The following is a 23,736-nucleotide window of genomic DNA, read 5'->3' as shown; positions in this document are numbered from 1 at the left end:
CATTGTTTACTATGAGATGAGCATTCAGCCACATTTTCCAGATTTTTTTTTTCTAAAGGCTTTGTTTTTTTCAAGGAGCATATAAGATAGTTAGAGTGAAGAAAGATCCAAAAATGCTTTCACTGAAAGTATAAGACAGTCTATTATCTATTGGTAAAGTTAAAAATAAAAAAGGATAAATAAATACAAGTTACTTTAGGTTAAGGCGTTTACTAAGGTTTCATGGTCTCTTAAGTCTATTCAGTCATGAGAACTGGGAGCCTCACAAGTCAGGAAGATAGAATTCCAGTTGGTAAAATTGAGAAAATAACCTCCTAGGATATTTAAACTTTCTACCTTAGAATATAGTATACGTTATTTACTTTTTCTATTATAACATGAGCTCCTGGAGAATAGGGAGAATGTCTACATTGTCTCTGTATCCCAAACAATATCTTATACGTAGCTGATACTGAATAAATACTTACTGATTGAATGAGGTATGTGTATTCTTCTAAGATGGTAATACATAACCTTTTATTAGGAGAAATGGGATATTATTGCTTGTTTGACAACACGGATTATGTTTCTCAAATGTGATATTTTTGGCTTACTGAAAACAACTTTACCATTCCTAGATGGAAATATTTAAAACTAACAAAATTTTATCTCTAAAGAGGATTGCTCAAGTTTTGTACTTCAAAACTATTATTAGTTTCAGTCAAATTTATGATATGAGAAAAGCGAGATGTTAATTACTAACAGTAGTAGCAGGAATAAAAAGCAAAATTGTATTTTTTATGCTTTTTAGACATAAAAGTAGTTTTTTAATCACGTAAAAAAATAAACTTTTGTGTGTGTGTGTGATTTGGGAAAATTTGTATTGCCCTTGTATGTAGAGGACTACACAACTGTGTAATGTACGCATAAGCAAATTGCTCGTATTTCAACTCATTTCCCATTTTACTTCCACTTTCTTATTATCATTGTGTACAATGCCCTAGTTAGATGGATAGACCCATTTTCATTTGTAAGCTTTAATGAAATATATTCAAGCTGCTGCCATAATAAAATATATTCAACCTACTGAGAAACAATGCATGCAAAGTGATTAGTATGATGCTTGACACAGACAAATGCTCAGTAAATGATCATTTTATCTACAATGCCTATTATTATTCTTCCTAATCTTCTTGGAGTTGTTCACTTTCTGAAATGCTTCAGAGATCACTTCTACCAACTACCTTCTGAACTCCACATGGTTCCACATACCTCCGCCTGGTGATTGGTTAATATCTTTGGTAGCTTCTGAGTCATGCTTCATCAGGAAACCAAGGGTGTGATTTGCATCCTAGCATATCCTCCTTCCTCCTGCTCACTGTCACTTCTATTTTTGCTTTAGAGCACAGGGTTCTTAAAGGCATCTTATTCCAAGGCTTCCTATATACACAGATTTTCTACCTGCTTCTCTATAAGAAACGTGTACTTGGTAACAAATGTTTACTAGAAAAAGGCAGCTATAGCTAGGTTAATACCTAAGGCCAAAGCTTTTCATTTCTTCTAAATCCTCTAGTAGTTCCCCTCTTTAGACTACTACCAATTTTCTGCCCCAGTTCTCCCAGGGTTCCTGGTCCAGTTAATTTACTTAAACCGATCACAAATGATTTGAGTACCTATAGTTAATCCATTGACAAGCACATATTGAATTCTTACTTTATCCAGGGATGTTTGTTCAACACTAATTCCGGATACCTTATCCTGGCATCCTTGTTGCCTCAAGAGTTTCAAAATATTCAGAATTGTATGCAAAATGTGGTGTGCATGTTTGCATATGCAATTTCCTAGGGGAATGAACTCACAGTTTCTATCGGATTGTCAAAGGGTGAAGACTCTAAAGAGATTTAAGATTTACTCTAGAGAGGCAAAAATGGATAAAACATATTTTTCTGGTTGAGGAGTTTGCAATAGAAGTGAAATTGACATAGTAAATGGAAGTATCAAAATAGGGGTGAATGGTATAGGATATAATATTTACGAACAGAAAAATCACTTAGTGATAAATTGGAGGGAAGAACTTTATCTGGCCTAGAAATAAGTTACTTGTTAAAGTTTCATGGGATTTCCATCCTGTGAGGAAAAGAGTATGAGCAAGGCCTTGGGATTAGTATTGATTAGAGTGTTTGGGAAGATAATAAAGAGGCTAGGTCTTGAATAATACTGGATTATAAGAAAAAGTTATTGAGTACATGAGATCTTAATAATTCCCATGATATAAAATGCTAAATAGTAAAAAGATACATGGCAGATTATCTTTTAGCTAATCTTCCTTAGATTTAAAAACATTTAGGTTCTCAAACCCGTAAATAATCTTGAAAAATGGTTTTGTAAAATAATTCTTAATGACAGTCAGCATAATACATCATTAAGAAATGTGCTGTGGCACTAAGTATAGTTCTTTAACAGCATATTATAATAGCTTACACTGACCTAGACTGTTTATATTTTACTTTCCTTAAATATATCCAATGCACTTTGTTTCTGGGCTTGTATTTTATATAGTTGGAAAGGAGAAAATGTTCAAATGTCATGGATTTAGAGAGGTGCTGGAGTCTACAGGATACTGGAGATTAGGCTATTCATAAAATTGCCCTTTTCTTGTAATTCACTAAGATATTTGTAAACTGATGGAGACCCAATTCTTGTATGACTGTGATCACTATCAGTTAACCATTTGTTTTCTTTCCTTTGTTCTTGGGCAGCTGGGAGTGCCTGAAGAATATCACACATATCCCTCCTAGCAACTTGTACTTTGCCCTCAGCCTGCCTTAATGCTCCCTCATCAATCTCACAGGTTCATGCGTTCGAGCCCCACAACAGGCTCAGTGCTGTCAGCACAGAGCCTGCTTCAGATCCTCTCCCCCCCCCCCTCTCTCTCTCTCTCTCTCTCTCTCTCTCTCTGCCCCTCCGCTGCTAGTGCTGTCTCAAAAATAAACAAACATAAAAAAAAAAAGCGTAGGTATCTTCACTTGAAAATCACAGTAGTATCTCAAAATTAATATTTAAAAATTTTTTAATGTTTATTTTTAAGAAAGAGAGTGAGAGAGAGAGGTCATGAGCAGGGGAGGGGCAGAGAGAGAGGGAGACACAGAATCCCAAGCAGGCTCCAGGCTCTGAGCTGTGAGCACAGAGCCCAAAGTGGGGCTTGAACCCACAAACAGCAAGATCATGACCTGAGCCGAAGTCAGACACTTAACCGACTGAGCCACCCAGGCGGCCCTCAAAATTAATATGACTTAAACTGGACTGTTGACACCTCTCTTGTGCCTTCTCACATCATCTTGCATCTTTTCTTCAGAGCTTTACAGTTTGTCAGTTGCAATCAATCTTTCATTCTCCAATTCACTCTTTCTAAAATTGACCCCTTCTTCCCGGATATCTCTTCCATAGAGCATATTGTTTATCTACACCCCTCACTCTACTTGCATTTCCATTACCTCTGATCTCCTATCCCGAGTCCAACCCTTCTTTCCATTGATTTAACTATTGCTCTACCTTCAAGGTTTAGTTGAAAAACCTCAGCTAGAGTGTATCTAAATGATAACTATGCAGAAGTAACCATGTTCCTAACATGAATACTTATGGTGTTTGGAAATGTAGGTAGTACCCTATTTTACACTCTGTCTTTTTGTTATGGATTTATTTAAGAGTTAATCCTATTGACTTTTCATGAATACTTAAGTTACTTTTCTTCTGTCTGAACTGTTATCTCCTTCTTGGCAGGATCACGTCTCTCCTTGTTGTTTTTGTTTCCTTTGGTTTGTTTTTATCCATCAGATCATTAAGCACAAAATGGGCTCGTGATAGGTAGTTTTTGGCTAAAACACTGGTAAGATTTTAGGAGGCAGATGACACATAATCAATACTAATATACATTGCAACTTACGGTGTACAAAGCATTTGCACATGCTTTTTCTCATTTATCAATCATAACAATACTATGCTATATTATTATCTTTATTTTGCAGATAAGGAAACAGACTTGGTCAAGAATACGAAACTAGTAAATGGCTGGGCTGGGCATAAAACTCAACTCTGTCTCCATACCCAGCTTTCCGTGTTATCATAGCTGCCTTCTAGGATTGCATTTTATAAAAGAAAGTTAAAGACTGCCTAGTTTCTAATACCCATGGATCAAAGGGAAATATATCTGAAACAAATTTATCAAGATAGATGGCAGAAATCCTAGACATTACTGAATTTTCAAGTATCCACCATCAAGTGACAGTTAGGTGATATTTATTTATATGTGGAAGAATAAATTAATAGCACCTTTTTAAGGTGTAAAACTAAAAGGTACTCAGACCATGTAGGATGAAAGGAAGCTTGGTCAGAAATGTCCCTAGAAATCTTTCGCAATTTGAATTGTGCTCAGGAGGAAGGTCATAAATCAGTCACTGCTTTAGTGATATCTGTTAAGCAGTCTTTCTGGTCTTTGAAAGCTAAATAGCAGGTACCAAAATAAACAAAGCTCACAATGAGATGTGTCTCATCTCATGCATATCTTCTTTGATCCACAAAGTCAGCACTGTTAAACTTAAGTGCTGAGAATTATTCAAATAAATTCTCTCATATCTGACAAATATTCAAGAGATAATAAGTCTAGGAAAACTGAATAAGTCAATAGCTCTATCATAATTGTATATTAGCAATTTTCCATTCTGTCCATCTTGACGTAATGTTATTTTTGTCTTTGTGCTTATGAATCAACAGTCGAGGTCTGTCTGGTTTCCTACCACACCTTCCATCATCTCCCTGAGCTCTAGGGCTGGTGAATCCTCACTGAGCCTTGAACTATGCTACATAGTTTAAATGGAATAGTACTTTCCACGGTTTAAAGAAAAACAGATGGATTCCTTAACTTCTTACATCCTAAAATGGAAAACTCTTTTTCTGTTTTTAACATGAAAACAACCTACCTAATGCCTATCATTAATTTTAGTAAATAATAATTTTATCATTTCTCAAATTATAATATATTTTGAGTTCTGCACATAAAAGTCCTCAGAAATTGGCTTAATTACATGCAACCAGGGATCAATAACTGCTATTTAAAAGTGTAAAAAAAAAAAACAAAAAACAAAGCAAAATTTTTCAACTGTGCTTCAATATAAAAATAGAGAAAATAGTTTAGCAATACAAAAAAATCATCAGCATTGAATCCCAAATAACTGGTCTACATCCCCTGTTCCAACCTCCCTGCACACATATTTTAATTACATTAGGGGGAAAAGTTATTTTTCAGAATTCTGCAGTCCTTTTGAGACAACTAAATATGAATTCTATAATGAGATTATTTTATAAGTTTATTTATTTATTTTGAGAGAAAGAATGAGTGATTAGGGGAGGGGCAGAGAGAGAGGGAGAAAGAGAATCCCAAGCAGGTTCTGCGCAGTCAGCACAGACCCGGATATGAAGCTTGAACTCAGGAGCCATGAGATCATGACATGAGCTAAAGTGGGATGCTTAACCAACTGAGCCACCCAGGCACACTCTAAATAGGAATTCTAATTTGAAAAGAGTCCCTTTGACAGAGAAATTAAAAAGACAAACATAAGTTAAATTCTAAAATTAAAAACTAGCATGTGTAAGTATTATTATATTCTCATTATGATTTGTGTTCACTAGAAACTAAATTGCCCAACTACATTGATCTGTTATTTGCCAGCCAGTGTTAACTAAGATCTACTAGGATTGTGCAGACAAATGGATGACTGCCATTATTGTAACCAATATGAATGTCCTTAGCATGAGCGTACAAGTAAAAACAATTCCAGATTATTAGGCAATTGCAATATCAAAAGGAAGAGTAATTAATAGTAAATGACAGCTTGCCTTTTCAAATCTAATAATAATTCTTGCCTTAATTTTGGGGGGGGGGCGTCTTTCCATTGGCTGATTTATGAGAATATGTAAACACTGACAGTAAAATTATTGAGCGTCTAGACCAGCAATATCATTTCTGAATATAATTACGTATTTATCGATTAAACTTTTTTTAATGTGCAAGATTTGCAAGATTCCAAAGCCAGCTTATTTAGGTATATATGTTTCTTTCCATCTGTGTTAAAGTGGAGGAAAGTTTAAGTACCAACATTAACTGAATATGCAAAAAACAAAAAGCCTGAAACTTAGACACTCATGAAATACAGGCTGGAAGGGGATTTTATAGAAAAGCTGAGTCAAATATATTAAGCTTCCTATCTGAATAAAAGTTAATATACTATGATTTCTGCTAAAGTGAGGCCAGTAGGGGATAACATGTTACTAAAAACAAACTTCTCTTACATGAAACTAAAACCCAAGTCTAAAGGTAGGTTATAGCCTGGATTTATGTCATGTTATATAGACAACCGAAATAAACAAACAAAAACCGTGGTACATTAAGTTAATACATTAGAAATGAGTTCAGCGCATAGTGTTTAGACCTATGTTCCTGGCATAACCAATAATATAAAAAACCTAGTCAAGTGTCTTCTTTCTCCTTGAGACCTCAATTTTCAGGGTTCCTCATGCATGTAGACCCTTCCCAGGTCACAGGGGAATAGGCAGGTTAGCAGTGGATACGATTTTTGGTAAAGTTTGCAAAAATAAGATATTTTAACCATAATTAGTGGGACGACTGTGTTCTTTCCACCTAATTTTGCGGTCATATTGCTGTCACTGCCTTTTCTTGTGATGGTCCCTCATCATGTGACAGGAAACTCCACATGTCAGGAAATTCTACATGTGTCAGGAAACTCAGCATCTGGAACCACTCCTATATGCTTTCCCTTCGCCCTGATCTTTCTTTTCTCTTACAAATACTTCTTCTGTGCAAGTGTTCTGATTTGTTAATAGCACTTTGATCGTATCTGTTTTTAGTGTTAATCTGACTCAGTCTTAATGGCATATGGTATTTTTTATGTTTTGTCACTATCATTATCTAGAACACCTGGCTCCAAACCATCAGTTAGATTTACAAAGACTCACTCCCAAGCCTCATGAATTCATGGTTGTGTGACCCGGCAAGTCACTTACTCTCTTATTCACTTCATGACCATCAAGTGAGGATCAGAATAATAGTTTTCCTTCATAGACTTGTGATCAGGAGTAAATGAGATGATACATATCAAGTGCTTATTGCAAAGCTTGGATAATAGTAAAAACTTATTAATTAGTTCTTAACATTATGACTGCTGAAGTCATAATGTTAACTCATACTGTCCTTTTAGGTTTCTATAGGATCCTGTAAAATACCTTGAAAACAAATAAATATACACTGAAATAAATTTTTCATAAGAGAATTGATTATTTCTAGACATAAAATCAATTTGAAATACAAAATGAGAAGAAACAAAGTGTTAGTCTCATAAAGCTAATTTAGGATATTTAGGATTATAGGCTTAAGTAATCACATAGTAAATAAGGCAATCAAAAATTCTTTGGTACAATATTCTGTTAAATGCTTAATGTAAAACAATATTTATTTTAGCAATTACTAAAGATTCAGCATTTGTGTGTTTTCCACATACTAAACAAACTCTAAAGACACATTTGGTGGCTTGAACTATGGCATTGTCATTTGAAAAATAAAACGTTTTATTGAAGAAACATTTTCATTTCTCTGTGATTGACATTTTAAGAATTTTTTTTTAATGATTAATAGGAGATTTATTTAAACAATAATACATAGAGTCATCATTGCCAGACTTAATATGAAATGCTAAATGTTCGATCCAATTTTCCTTCCTGGATCAGTTTTTCTTTCCTATCTCTGTCAGTTTTGAAAACATAATACCAGAAGAAGAGGGGCCCAATTCCAAATAGAGCTCCTAAGAGTGAGGTCTTGGGAGTGGGTCTGAAATTGGGATAGATATTTGCTGATCTTGCATAGGTCCAACGAATCAAGGCAGGATCTTCGATGAGCCCTCGGCGGCTGGGGTCGTTGTACTGAAGCAGGTACTTCCGTTTAAGTCGGGATCTTATGGCCAACCGCTCGGCTTGCGCCTTCCGGGCTTCTGGAGATACGTCGTATTCGGCTGGGTCGAGGGTGGAGGGTAGAGTGGCCAGGCGCGAAGGCTGGTACTTGGGGAACGACATCTTGGCAGTGCGGCACAGAAGCGCGCCTGCCTTAAGAATATTTTTAAAGTTATTCTATAAAAACAATTGTTGCTGAAGTTATTCTATAAAAAACATGCTCTTTGTTAGATCCAGCATATTTTACTGGGACCATATATTTGAAGCCATAAGGCACAATAGTGAATGATTGCAATATGTGCACAGTGTTTTAGTAACACAAACTGATTCTAGACGCCCTAGGACCATAAAAAATGCAAGAGTAACAGTAACCGTGTCAAATCCTTTAAGTTTATTCTATATTGAATTTATGGACTAAATTGTAGTTTAGAGGTTTTTTTTAACCAGTCGGGATCCCAACCTAGAGAAATCAGGCCTCCCACTATACTGAGGATCTTACCAAAAAAAGCAGTCAATGGTGTAGGAGAAACAAAATGGACAAAGGAAACCTAAGGACAGGAGGCAAGTTCAGCCATGCAGGTGCTGTGCAATGGGCAGTAACTTCATCCAGAATGATTATACCAGCTTTAAAGGTAGATTGTACGTACATAAAGCAGCGCGATCAGTTTCTAGCATATAGTCCGTGATGATGCAAATGAGTTTGTGTCTTGAGATCCAACTCTTTATATCACAAAAGCTCTTTAATGCCCTCCGTTTCTTAAACATTTAGTATAAAGTTACAGCTTCATTTATTCTTTTCTACTAAAATTGCCGCTTGCTCTATTTGAATAAAGAACTTGCTATTTCTTCAGTTGTGCGAAAAAGTGAATGGGTAGTGTCTTTACAAGAATTACAGGAAAAAAACGTTGGTAAATGTACTTGAAAAGAGATAGGAAAATATGTGAAAAGAATTAACTAGGAAAATGCCTTAGGGTAAATTATGAAGGAGAAAATTTTAGCTATCCTTTTCTGTTGAGCAAACAAGAAAATGTAGTGAATGAAATGAATATAAATCTCTTGGAAAAAAGAAATTTATCTGAGACCCCTGAAAATTTTATTTGAAACTTGTTCTGAATATAGAAAAGAACATATTCTGAATCATACACAAGGTGAGCTTAATTTAAAATGAATACCAACAACCCTCCCCAAGGCAGAAATATCCCCAAATTATATCTCTTCATGTAAATGGAGGCTTTGCAGTATTTAGGATGCAGTGATATTTCTAATAATTGCTTATAATGTAGATACCGAATCACTTAATTGGTTTTGTTTAAAACAGTATAAAGTATTAAAATACTTAACATGAGAAAAGAAGATATCTTTTTTGTAAGTTTATTCATTTTAAGAGAGAGTGAGTGGGGGGCGGGGGGTGTGGAGGTGTGGGGACAGGGGGTGTGGAGTTGCTGGGGGCAGAGAGAGAGGGAGAGCAAGAATCGCAGGCGGGCTCTGCACTGTCAGCACAGAGTCTGATGCAGGGCTCGAACTCACAAAACGTGAGATCATGACCTTGAGCCGAAATCAAGAGTTGGATGCCTAAATGACTGAGTCACCCAGATGCCCCAAAAGAAGGTATCTTTGAATTAGCTTCATTTCTCCTTGATAAATAAAAAAAAGAAAGGAGTACTTTTATGTACTTTACAACAGATAATGGAAATTTTTAATTTCAATGTTAAAAAATTTTCTACCAAAAAATGAGATGAGTTTCAATTAATGGAAACCTATAATTAGAAAATTTACCTTCCTTAAATCTCATAGCCTCACAGTAATGTGTCTAAGTAGATTTGTGACTGTCAGTAGTGAAAGACAGCATGCTTAAAACTTTATTTTAAACTTATTTTTTAACATGCCGACTACAGAAGTAGCAGATCATGCATTTAAATATGTAACACATTTGATTAAACTATAATGTGCCGTAGAGTAGCTTTTGTACTTTCTTTGAAATATCATTTGAAAAAATATTAAGTCTAACTTATTTTATCAAATGCTAAACATCAGGATGTTATTAATGATTTCTGAGCTTAAGGGAAAAGCTATTTTCCTTTCTCACTCATGATCTCAATGATCTCACTCACTATCTCAATGATATCAATATAGAAATATTCCTTAATAAACTCTCCTTAGAGCGCTCTGGGTAGGATTAAATGTTTGGTGACCAGGAGTTAAAGTGTTGTTGTTGTTGTTGTTGTTGTTGTTGTTGTTGTTGTTGTTGTTGTTTTTACCAGACCAGGTTTGGGATGCTGTCCAAACCTTGGAGGTGGATCTTCATCATTGCATAAAACTCTGTGAACTTGAAAAATGACAGTCCAAGACTGCTGTGTAGAGGCAAATGCATCAGGTTGTCCTGATGCTTTAAAAGGAGCGGACTGATGATGCTTTGACACTGGTTCACATTAGATCCCATCAACTGATTTGCTCCATACAATGAATAAGGATCTGTATAATTTATTAAGTGCTACAGGGAGACTCTTTGCTAGGGCTTTACATGTATCTTCTCACAAAGATCGTAACTAACCTATTACTAAGTGTGTACTGTAAATTAAAATTTGGGTAGAGGGGAGGTATCCCTTCCCAATAGTTTTGGAATATTGTGTTGATCAGGGAATGCAATGCTGGTGTCTGGTGTTCTCACTGGTTTTTATTTTGTGGAGATAGTCCACACAACACTCTGGGCTAAAATTCCCAAGTTAGGAAATGAACTAAATATAAAGGCCAATTAAGACCTTGTGCATAGACAGCCTTCCTTTTCTTCAGCTTCCTAAGGGGTGAAATACCTCAGACTGAACTATCCTATTAACCCAAACTCCTAACCTTACTAACCAAAAATTTCTTAAAGCATTGACAAGTGCTTGAATATTAGCGATTCTGGTGTAGAGCAACATAGATCATATCTTTTGTTCTGCTTGTATGGTTGAAAACGCGTCGTCTGCAATAAGATTCTTAAGCTAACACTGTACTCGATAACTCTACAAACTTGAGCAAATTACTTAGCTTTGTTGTCTCATATTTCTTACCCATAAAATTGGAATAAGAATAGTACTACCTCATAAACTTGTTTGGAGGATTGAAGTCTTAATAAATGCCAATGTTCTTGGAACAATGCCTGGAAAGAGGTAACAATACATGTTAATTATCATTATTGTTACTGTTTTCCTTGTTATTTGCTCAGATATAGGTTGTCCGTATACCTTACCGAGGCAGTTCAGTCGACCTAAGGGGGGGAGCATCAGTCCACACAACCAGTTGGCACAGGAATGTTTACTTCGAGTTTGGTTATTTTCTCATTGTGTCAAAGAATAACAAACAGCATCATCTCTATTCTCTTAACTTCCTCAGGCCTCTGATCTTCCCATAGTCACAGCAAAGTAGAATCTGAATGGCTTTCATCTAGTTTGTCTTGGTAATAGACCCACAGTCCATCAAGAAACAAATGTCATTCTATGGCCCTAGTTAAACAGAATTCATGATTGTTTTTTCCCCCAGGACTGCATTGCAACCACAGATCAGAATGGCAGACTGCCAGCGGGCCCTGCCAGCTGGCTTTCTACTGCACTCTGGGTTTTGGAGAACAGGAGCACAGATATTTTTGATTCTGCAGGCCAATTCAAGCACAATTTACAATGGGCAAGAAAACCTTTAACAGCAATTTCACACGCACTGAAGTTATGTGTTTAACACTAAAAAACGCCTTTTCTTTACATACATCGTTTCAAAATGGATACCAGTAAATTAGCAGCTACAGCTGGACATGTATAAAAGAGCATGTTTTCCAGCAGTTAATTGCAGACCCTGTAATGATACAAAATGATGTGACCATTGATGGGGAATTGTTCCATTCATTCCTTCTTTTACTCATCTCTTCAGTACATATTTTGTGAGTGCCTACTCCATGCCCGGTACTTAGCATAAGACTGCATTTACTTCATTATTGACGGCTTTGAGTTGACGGAATCTGTGATACTATTACTTATACTACATTAACACTAGAAAATGTTGCTCACTAAATATCACCATTTTCAAATAAAATGTGAGATTACAATTTGGCATTTCACAATTAATATTTGAGGTTATTGATGGTTCTCTCATGATTATCTCTAGTGTAGGACTTTGCCTTGTCTTCCAGTATATTCTTAGAGCTACAGCACTGTCCAGCACAAGTTAAAAGCGCAATACAAAAAACAACTGAATGAATAATTATGACAATCTAATCTAATGATGAAAAGCTATAAACCCTGGAAAATGTGTTTTTATTTCATAATCTAGGTGGTAGTCTACAGATACAATTTTTCTTCAGATTTAAAAATATTTTATATATTAAACATAATAATGTATTACATGGTAAAAGATGTGTGTCTATAAGTGTGGGTAAAGATGTGTACTACCTATACCATTTTAAAGTTTTAAGGGGCACCTGGGTGGCGCAGTCGGTTAAGCGTCCGACTTCAGCCAGGTCACGATCTCGCGGTCCGTGAGTTCGAGCCCCGCGTCGGGCTCTGGGCTGATGGCTCAGAGCCTGGAGCCTGTTTCTGATTCTGTGTCTCCCTCTCTCTCTGCCCCTCCCCCGTTCATGCTCTGTCTCTCTCTGTCCCCAAAATAAATAAAAAACGTTGAAAAAAAAATTTTTTTTAAAAAAAATAAAAGTTTTAAAAATATACTTATGAAATAATATTTTTCCTATAAAAAAGTTTTTTTCATTTTTGCTTCCTTCCTATCCAACATTTTTCTCTTTGAAACTTAATGTAGCTCTTAAAAATGTTCTGTCCTCTGTTTAATCTGCAGACTTAATATAATTGGATTTTTTTGAACCTGGCTCTTAAAACACTGTGTGAAAAATATTTCTCTAATATTCTTAGTTCAATATGCTTTATATTTTATCAATGCTTTTTAATGAAACTCCCAAAATAATTTTATATCTAGAGTACTTTATAGGTAAAACAGAATATTTTCCCAATATAAAGACCTTTTGAAGGAAGTCATTAATTTTGTATAATTGAATTTAGCTCTTAGTTTTTATTTTTTATCAATGTTACCTTTAGAAACACAAATTAAGAAAATCATGTGAATAGACTCCTATCTAAATTAAAAATATCATTATCTTATTAATTGTAATTGTAGTTCAGTAAGACCAAACACAAATGTGACAAAACAAGTTGAATAAATGGTCTTTGGAAGTTGCTAATAGATCCGCTGGTTATGATTGAGAAGCAATGGATAAGGATAGCTATATTTCCATAGTTTTCTGGCAAAAGAAATGTTCTGATGGGGAAAAGATACTGAAAATATGTTTATTTACTCTTCCTTTAGTCAACAAATCTCACTTTGGCCACTTCTGTAACTAGGGCTAGATTGGTGAGCCAGCTAGACAACATACTACTCTCGTGGAATTTACATTCAAGAAGAGACGGCAGACATTAATAAGTACATGAGTAAACATGGTGAAATCAAGTGGATTTGAGTGTGAGAAGAAAATAACAAGGGCTACAGAATGACTGTAGAGAGATACGGCCAATTTTGGTTGACTAGTCAAGAAACTTTCATTTGACCTGGGACCAAAATGACAAGATGCCAGCCATTGGGAGATCTGTGTCAGACGCTCTAGGCAGAAGAAAGAGCTAATGTCCAGGGGAGAGGCTTGAGTGTGGTGTGTAAGGGATGGAAAGAAGGCATGTTTGGAGAATGTGGAACTAGGGAAAGGATGGGAGAGGAGGTTAGCAATAGTAAGTAACACCTTGTGAGACCTTGAAAGCCATGGGCAGAGTTGAGATACATTCATGATTCTTAATGTAAATACTCAACACTGTCAAAACACACATAATTTTTAATGTGGTTTATCAGAACATGGGAAGGCAGTTAAAATCACTTGACCTATTTTCTTTCTCATCCATTTGCACAGATTACATTTTTAAGTTCTTTTATACTAAAATCACTTAATTAGACATGCAATTTACTTATTCGTTTATGTGTTTATTTACTGACTTACTATGCTGTGCCTTTTATTCTCATGATTTATTTATTCCATACCTGGAATAAGGTAGCTTGTATCTGGAAGCTTGTATCTCCTGTTCCTCTTCACCCATGTTTGCCCATCCTCCTGTTCCACTCCCTTTTGGTAACCATCTGTCTGTTCTCTGTAGTTCTGATTCTGGTTGGTTGGTTGATTTTTTTAGATTGCACATATGACTGAAATCCTATGGTATTTGTCTCAGTCTGATTTATTTCACTTAGCATAATACCTTCTAGGTCCATCCATGTTCACAAAGGGCATGATCTCATCCCTTTTTATGGCTGAGTGATACTATATATATATATATATATATATATATATATATATATATATATATATACATACACACACACACACACACATATACATGTATATATACATATATATGTATAATTACATATATATGTATACATATAAACATTTATAATTGTATATACAATTATACAATCGTATACATATACATTGTATATACAATTATACATATATACATATAATTGTATATACAATTATACATATATACATATATATATGTATACACACACACACATATATATAGCATCACACACATATCATATCTTCTTTATGCATTTGTCTATTGATGGACAGATGGATGGTTAGGTTGTTTTCGCATCTTGGGTATTATAAACAATGCTGCAATAAACATAGGGGTGAATATATCTTTGCTAAAATCAGTGCTTTTATCTTTGCTAAAATCAGTGCTTTTGTATTTTTTTAGGTAAATAGTCAGAAGTAGAATTATTAAATCATATAGTATTTCTATTTTTAATTTTTTGAGGAACCTCCATACCATTTTCTACATCAACTATGCCAATCTACATTCCCACCGACAGTGTATGCTGGTTCCTTTTCTTCCATATCCTAACACTTGTTGTTTCTTGTCTTTTTAATTTTAGCCATTCTGACAGGTGTAAGATGATATTTCATTGTGATTTTGATTTGCATATCCCTGATATTTTGTGATGTTGAATGTCTCTTCATGTGACTGTTGGCTACCTGTATGTCTTTTTTGACAAATGTCTATTCAGTTCCTCTGCCCATTTTTAATTGGATAATTTGTTGGTCTTTTTTGTGTGTGTGTGTGGTGATGAGTTGTGTAAATTATTCATGTATTTGGATGTTAACCCCTTATAAATGGGTATATCATTTACAAATATTTTCTCCATTTAGTAGGTTGCCTTTCTGTTTTGTTGATGGTTTCCTTCATTGTGCTGAAGTTTTTTTTTGTTTTTTGTTTTTTGTTTTTTGTTTTTTTTTTTAATGTAGTCCCAATAGTTTATTTTTGCTTTTGTTTCCCTTGAATTGGGAGACATATCTAGAAAGATGTTGCTCTGGCCAATTTCAGAGAAATCACTATGTTCTCTTCTAGGAATATATGGTTTCAGATTTCTTAGGTCTTTAATCCATTTTAAGTGTATTTTTATGTACAGTGTAAGAAAGTGGTCCAGTTGCATTCTTTTATACTGTAGCCGCCCAGTTTGTCCACATCTCCAATGCATTTATTTAACTATATCCTTCCTATATAAGAACTTTACACACTATTTTTAAAGGTGTATGTATGTCTATCTGACTGACTTGATACTAATCCTTTGCTTCTAACTAGAAACAATGGTCATGAACAATGTTTTCCAATTCAATTATTTAACTATCAACACTTTTCATGGTGATAAAATTTTGTATCTTCCAATACCAGGAACTTTGAATTGATTTGGATCTCTTCAAATAATTTTTCCTAAAAACAGATAGACTTCTTACTCAACTGATGAAAATTAAAGTTGGTTACCAAGTTTTTGAGATATTATTTTGGCCTAGTCTTTTCCTTTTATTTTCCAGACATGAATATCTGCCAAGGAAACACTATATTTAAACCCCTGAGAAGTTCAAAAGGGATTGGAGACAGCAAAGGGAGTTCTTTTATATTTCAATATCCTCTGTAATTAACATTTATGTCTCAGCATTAATGGAACTAAGCTTTTGCCCACTTTTTATTTTTAGTGTAGTGGTGAGGCGATTATTATTTGTGAGAAAGGACAGTCTAGCTGTTAAAAGTAACACAAGTGTAAATTGGAGGGTAATTGGAAGAGATAATTTGCTGTTAGGAAAACATGTCCAAATATTTGTTTGTGTAGTTGTTGACAAAATGGTGATCATCAGGCCAAACAAATTCTCCTTCACAACCACCAATCGGTTATTGTTGAATGTTGCCTTCACAATACTCGTGTGATCACATTCCATCATACATGCTTGGAACTGAATTTTAAAATGGAGAATATTCTTAATGAAAGAAATGTGGGTGCTGCTTCTTTACCTCTACATCCTAAAAATTAGTCTAGCTGTGTGCTTTAATCAATCCTTATTAACTCTGATCATATAATGATATTTAATCTTAACATTACGTGTGTAACTATGCCCATTGATTGTTGGAAAAGAAAAATCTGTGTAAGAACATATATTTTCCAGGACCCAAGTGAACGCAAGATCAACATGCAACAGTAGTGAAAACATAAAGGGTAATTTAGGAATCTCTCTGAAGCCACTATATCAGGCCAATAGTTTGCAACACTTTATATACATCCACTTCCTGAAGTGTTATTGATGTATAAACTATGAAGCGAAATGGCACAGGTAATATAAACTAACAGACTAACTAAAATTACTGAACAGTAAAAGCAATACTTTATCATTTGTAATACCAGTCACTGAAATTTAGAAACATTATTAACAAATATTGACATTATGGACTTTTCCCTCAGAAATAATCCATTTTTCTAGAAAGTTGAAGAGTAAGAGCTGGTTAAAAACAAAATAAACATCACTATTTATCAAGTAAAGATACATAAGAAATTTAAATATATTTTCCATCTATGTAGGCACATTAATCCTAAAATGATACATAAGGTAATAGTTGAATATTTCGCTGGTAACAATACATAAAGTAATAGTTGAATATTTCACTGGTAACTATTTGTTTTGTGTGAATTGTATTTCATGTTTTGCATAATTATATATTTTCCCCTTCAGGGGAATCATATTTTATCTTCTGATGGTCATGGAATTTGTAGCCTGCACCAAAAGAGCATGTCTTATCTTAAGAAATTATCAATAATTTGAAGTCTCAAGTAAGTGCTGATGTACCCAGTATACAATATTTGGTGTATTCAGGTTTTTAAAGGTAATTTGTGGGATTGTATCATAAAACAGACACTTTGAAACTCAGATTTTACTATCTAAACCCTAGAAACATAAATACTAGGAGCTGAATTGGGGATAAAATATTCAAGCAACTGGATTTGGCCAGAATTGTACAGAATCAATTCTCAACTCAGAGAATTGAAAATGGCATTCAGTATTAAAGTAGTATGGTAGTTCAAAGCTGAAAGTAAGTGACAAAATTGCTGAATCTCAAGTCAGTCTTTCAAAGTAAATTTGGATACATCTTTTGCATTTTATATCAAAAAAGTAGGGAAAAGAATCAAAAATTTAATTATTTTGCAATAAATTATGTATAGAAAATAATAGGTGTCTGTTTTTGCATTAGTTAAATCTTTTTGTTTATTGGTTAAAGTGCTACATAAATATAACAACTTGAAAAATTGCTGAGTGAAAGTGATATTTAGGATATTCTTAAGTTATAGGTATCAGTTTATATATACATATATATTAAAAATTCTCATAATCTTGAATGGCAAATAGCGCTTCACATGTTATAATTTAACTGAAAAATATTTAACATAAATAGTAATACATAAGTGTATATATAAATATGACAAGATTTTTATAATCTCAGCATATTTTTTTAAAAAAATCTTTGCGTCCTTTAAGCTAGGAGGCAATAATGATACTCCCCTCATTTTCTTTTTCTAGTTAAAGAATCACCAAATGTGTTATAAGTATACTTATTTTACTGCACTTCACTTTATTGTGCTTCACACATACTGTGTTTTGTTTTTTTGTTTTGTTTTGTTTTTACAAATTGAAGGTTTGTGGCAATCCTGTGATAAGCAGGTCTATCAGTGCCATTTTTCCCACAGTATGTGTTCACTTTGTGTCTTTGTGTCACATTCTGGTAATTTTTGCAATATTTTCATTATTATATTTGTTATGGCAATCTGTGATCAATGACCTTTGATGTTACTACCATAATTATTTTGGGGCCTCACAGACGGCACACATGTAAGATGGCACATCTTCTTGATAAACGTTGTGTGTGTTCTGACTGCTCCACCAACCAGCTGTTCTCCCCATCTCTTTCTCTCATTTTCCTCCATATTAGCTGAGACACAGCAATGTTTAAATTTAGCCAATTAATAATGCTACAAAGGCCTCTAGGTGTTTCAAGTGAAAGGAAGAGTTGCAAGTCTCTTACTTCAAATCGAAAGTTAGAAATGATGGAGCTTAGTGAGGAAGCAAGTTGAAAGCCAAGATCATGGGAAACCTGGGCCTCTTGCTCCAAAGAGTTAGCCATGTTATGAACACAAAGGACCAGGTCTTAAAGGAAATTAAAAGTGTTATTCCATTGAACACATAAGAAAGTAAAAAACATCAACAACAGAACAAATAGTTTTATTGTGGATATGGAGAAAATTAGAATGTTCTGGATAGAAGATCAACATTTCTCCAACATTTCCTTAGGCCAAAGCCTAATCCAAAGCAAGGTCCTAACTCTCTTCAGTTCTGTGATTGCTGAGAGAGGTGAGGAAGCTGCAGATGGCAAGTTTGAAGCTAGCAGAGCTTGGTTCATAAGGTTTAAAGAAGCCATCTCTGGAACATAAAAGAGCAAGGGGAAGCAGCAAATGCTGATGTAGAAGATGCAGCGAGTTATACAGAAGATGTCACTAAGATAATGAAGGTGGCTACACTAAACAACAGGTTTTCAATGTAGATAAAACAGCCCTATATTGGAAGAAGATACTATCTAGGACTTTAACAGCCAGAGAGGAGAAGTCACTGGCTTCAAAGGACAGGCTGACTCTCATGTTAGGGGTTAATGCAGCTGGTGACTTTAAGTGGAAGTCAGTACTCTTGTACCATTGCAAAAACCCTAGGGCCCTTAAAAATTATGCTAATTCTACTCTGCCTATGTTCTGTAAATGGAACAACACAGCCTGGATGACAGCACATCTGTTTACAACATTTACTGAATATTTGAAGCCCGCTGTTGAGACATAATGCTCAGAAAAGAAGCTGTCATCGAGAGTGATTCCTCTGATGAATCTGGGCAAGGTAAATTGAAAACCTCCTGAAAAGGATTCACCATTCGAAATACCATTAAGAACATTTATGATTCATGAGGAGAGGTCAAAGTATCGCCATTAATAGGAATTTGGAATAAGTTGGTTACCACCAATGTCATGGATAACTTGGGAGAGGTTTAAGCCTTCAATGGAGGAAATAACTGCACATGTGGTGGAAATAGCAAAGAACCAGAAGTAGAGCCTGAAGATGGGACTAAATTGCTGCAATCTCATGATAAAACTTTAAAAGATGAGGAGTTGCTTCTTATGGATGAACAAAAAAAGTGGTTTCTTGAGACCGAATTTACTCTTGGTGAAGATGCCATGAAGACCATTGAAATGACAACAAAGGATTTAGAATATTACATAAACTAAGTTGATAAAGCAACAGAGTGGTTTGAGAAAATTGACTTCAATTTTTAAGTTGACTTTCAATTTCAATTGACTTTGTTTTTCTACTGTGAGTAAAATGCTATCAAACAACATGGCTTGATACACAAAAATAATTCATGAAGAGTCACCTGATGTGGCAAACTTCACTGCTGTCTTATTTTAAGAAGTTGCCACAGTCATTCCAACCTTCAGCAACTGCTACGCTGATCATACAGCGGCCATCAACATCAAGGCAAGACGCTTCACCAGCAAAAAAAGACTATGATTTGCTGAAAGCTCAGATGATGGTTAGCAGTTTATAGCAATGAAGCATTTTTTCAATTATGGTATATACATTGTTTTTTAGATGCAATGCTATTTCATGTTTAATAGACTACATTGTAGTATAAACATAACTTTTATATGCACTCAATAATCAGAAACTATATTTGATTCATTGTAATATTTGCTTTTCTGCAGAATCAAACCCACAGTATCTCTGAGATATGCCTATATATCACCTGATATATGAACATGATCTGTCTGATCAGTGGAGCTAAATAATAAGTAAAAAATAATAATTTGAATAGTTATGCATAAAAGTTTCACAATCTCAATTAATTAAAATTTAGTTAAAAATCAAATTTATCAATCTCTTTTTTTAAAATAAGTGTTACAATTTGAAAAGCAAAATGCAAATACTGGTGTGTATTAAACTTTAATTAATCTTTTCATAGAGGAGTTGGCCTATAAAGTAAAAATTCAATTCAGTTGTTATCATCTTGTGACTGGGACCTTAAAATAATTGTATGTTAGCATATGTGATTCATCCATTAGGAAGCTAATGCAAAGTTGAGATTGTGTTGTAGATGGCCACCATTACCCCATAAAAAATATAAAAATTTAATTGTTCATACATAAATAATGCACACCTATTCTGAGCAAATTAATATATTGGATCTATGGTAAAGAAAATCAGTGGATCTAAATGTTGGCATGCTCCATTTTGTTAATTATTCTCAAAAATTGTGACAAAAAGAAGGTAGTAGATGTGCGCAATACTATGATAAGCAAATAAAAATCCTCAATTTTAATTCTTCATATTAAAAGCATACAGAATTCCACAAATTACCAGGGATGTTAACAGAAGAAAAAGAGAGTTCTTGTTTAAATGAGACTGTATTTATTTTTAAAATTTGTTTTCACTTAAAATAATAAAGATAATGATATTAGTATGTATTATTGATCACTGAGCACTTTGTATGAGCCAGGTGTTCCAGGTGTTGCTCTAAACTCATTATTGCTCAGAACACTTAAAAGACAGGTGTGTCTGTTAATTTACATTAGGCAAATAAAGCATGCAAAGGTTAAGTACAGTTGAAGCAGTTTTCAAAATTGCTCATATGTTCATATGTTACAATTAGATCAATTTATGTTAATCCATAGAAAAATACTTTATTTCCCCAAATTGGCTAATTTTTTATAATTTGTTAATAACATTTGAAAATCATTTACATTTTTTGACTTGAAAGAATAAGTCACTTTTCATCTTTCTGTGAAGCCCCTTAAATACTAATGAAATCTTGCAAAAATAGAGTATATGAAGAGATTACAGATTATTCAGATTTTGTTTACATTATTAAATGAGAGAATCAATGGATTGCCATTTTTCCATTCTAAAAATGCTTTGTACCTAATGGCATATTGCATAATGTAATACAGTAAGTAATATAGCAAAATAAGGTCAGATATCATAGAAAAAGAATGGCAATTGTATTATTTCCCTGAAAAGTGAATACTGCACTTTAAGAACTGTAATAGAGAAAGCAGTTGCTCTCTATTTTCAATGTAAAAGCAGACTACATAAACACTGTTAACTATAAGAATACTAAAATAATTAAAACTATGTTTAATTCTTAAAGGTAACATAATAAAATGAGGGTTTTCAAAGAAATTTTATATCACAGTGGTTTAGATTCAGTGTGACATTGGACCTATTAGGTAGACATTAAATGTCTTTATGTCTTATAAATTCCATGACAGCTTTAAGCCTTAGTGCATGTAAAACATGTACAGCCGTTTTTTCGAAAACTGTTACTCTTTAGGTACCCCAAATAGTTGTTCAGCTTCTCTTAGGGAGATAGAATCATCCTTCAAGGTCTCCTACTTCAGACAGAGTGCCGGATACTTTGACAGTTTCTTAATATGAAGTAAATACACAGGCAACTTTTTCATAGAAGCGTATAAACTCTATTACCATTCATATGGCCTCTGAGAACAGGCTTGTTCAACAGAGCATCAAGTTCTTTGAAAGCTTACTTACTTAAAGTTCTAATTATCATGAAAGTAAATTCTATCTGTGATTAATTTTTATTAATAAATAAAAGTCAAGGGATGCCTGGGTGGCTCAGTCTAAGGTTAAGCATCCAATTTCGGCTCAGGTCATGATCTTACGGTTCTTGAGTTCAAACTCCACATTGGCTCTCTGCTGTCCGCACAGAGCTCATTTTGGATCCTGTGTCCTCCTCTCTTTCTACTGCTCCCCCGACTTTCATGTGCTCTCTCTCTCTCTCTCTCTCTCAAAAAAAAATATTAAAAAAGAAAGAAAATTCAAGATCTATTATATTTGCTTAAAAATATGCCTTTTTAGATTTTAAAGGATAAATCTTGTATGTAGTTTTTATTTATGTATGCTTACTTCCACAAGTGCATTCTTATCTGGCAGGGCCTGAATGAACTCTAAAGTTAACATGCCTGTGAGCTTTATAAAACCTACAATACGGTTTCACACAAAAGTTGCTTACTTCAAAAAGCAAAATCTGAGTTGCCATCATGTTGGAGTAGATGCTTCATTATGGAAGAAATGGCTTAAAATGATAATAGGATTAGGAAGGGGAAATTTTCTAGATGGAAAATTATTTATAGTGGGGTCCCTATGTGAAATGATTGTGCTCACAGAGAGATAGCTGTGTTACTAAGTTAACTTCTAAAAAATAGTTCAGTTTTCTTCTTCCTTCTCTTTTTCCTTTCTTTTTTTTTTTATTTTTATTTTTTTAGAAAGCCGATTTCTCCAATGCTGAGAGTTTAGATAAAATGGTGAGTGATATAAAATATTATCAGTTGGGAAGCTTCAACAATGAGGGATCCATCCTGGAGACATAAAGGCTGAAAAGATATATAATGAATATTTAGAAAATGATTAAGCCCATGAAAGTGGATAGAGACATCATTTACTTCCATATCCAATATTGAGAGGTGGCTGAAAGAATATCTATTGGCACAAATCAAGATAGTAAATGAAATTCTATATTACATAAGTTAAATGTGTAAGTTATGAGACTGTGCTAAGAGACAAAAAGGTGAAAAGTGTGCTTTGGATTCCACAGTTTTGTATTTAAAATGGGCAAATAAACTATAGGTATCATGTTGTATATTACATCCCCGTAGGTTTTTTATCTTCTACCTGGAAGTTTGTACCTTTTGACCTATACCCAATTCCTCCTTTCCCACCCCACCTGTGTTATGTTTATAACCACCAATCTGTTATGTTTATAAGAGTTCAAGTTGTTTCTTTTTTGTTTTTTGTTTTTTGTTTTGGATTCCAGACATAGGCAAGGTCATACTGTTTGCCTTTCTTTGTCTGACTTCACTTAACATAATACCCTCAGATTCCATCCATGTTGTAGATGGCAAGATTTGATTCTTTTTATGAGTGAAATCATACATACACACATATATATGTATATATACCACATTTTCTTTATCTGTTCAACTAAGGTTTTTCCATGTCTTGGCTATAGTAAATAATGCTGCAATAAACATGAGGGTGAAGATATGTTTTCAAGTTAATGTTTTAATTTCTTTTGGGTAAATACCTAGAAGTGGGGTTTCTGGATCATATGGTAGTCTATTTTTAATTTTTTGAAGAACTTCCATATTGCTTTCCATAGTGGTTAAACCAATTCACACTCTCACCAACAGTGTACATGGGTTTCTTTTTCCATATCCGCAACAACACTTGTTATTGCTGGTCTTTTTGATGACTGCTGTTTTAACAGGTATGAGATGATATTTCTT

The 23,736-nt window shown here is 34.2% G+C and overlaps 2 protein-coding genes and 1 long non-coding RNA gene across 8 annotated transcripts in view; 1 reads left to right on the top strand and 2 right to left on the bottom strand.

Moving 5' to 3' along the window:
- Positions 1-23,736, top strand: part of SYT1 (synaptotagmin 1) — a 558,476-nt gene that overhangs the window by 28,770 nt on the left and 505,970 nt on the right. The window lies entirely within an intron of this gene.
- On the bottom strand, positions 7,664-8,142 carry LOC131519170 (NADH dehydrogenase [ubiquinone] 1 beta subcomplex subunit 4-like). The gene has a single exon (XM_058741940.1). It carries the CDS (start codon positions 8,116-8,118, stop codon positions 7,729-7,731), a length of 390 nt encoding a protein of 129 aa, XP_058597923.1. The 5' UTR covers positions 8,119-8,142; the 3' UTR covers positions 7,664-7,728.
- LOC131519171 (uncharacterized) overlaps positions 21,609-23,736 on the bottom strand; it is a 138,729-nt gene continuing 136,601 nt past the window's right edge. Inside the window, exon 3 of one of the 2 annotated variants that reach the window (XR_009265507.1) lies at positions 21,609-21,825. This is a non-coding gene — a long non-coding RNA (uncharacterized LOC131519171). The remainder of the gene's footprint in view (positions 21,826-23,736) is intronic. The other variant, XR_009265508.1, reaches the window with a different exon arrangement.

The sequence above is a fragment of the Neofelis nebulosa genome, chromosome 8 (genome assembly GCF_028018385.1).
Source record: "Neofelis nebulosa isolate mNeoNeb1 chromosome 8, mNeoNeb1.pri, whole genome shotgun sequence".
Classification (NCBI taxonomy): domain Eukaryota; kingdom Metazoa; phylum Chordata; class Mammalia; order Carnivora; family Felidae; genus Neofelis; species Neofelis nebulosa.
This window is presented reverse-complemented; position numbering and strand designations above follow the sequence as displayed.

Excerpts from the sequence above, each read along its gene's own strand:
- LOC131519170 (XM_058741940.1), bottom strand. The coding sequence starts at position 8,118 with ATGTCGTTCCCCAAGTACCAGCCTTCGCGCCTGGCCACTCTACCCTCC.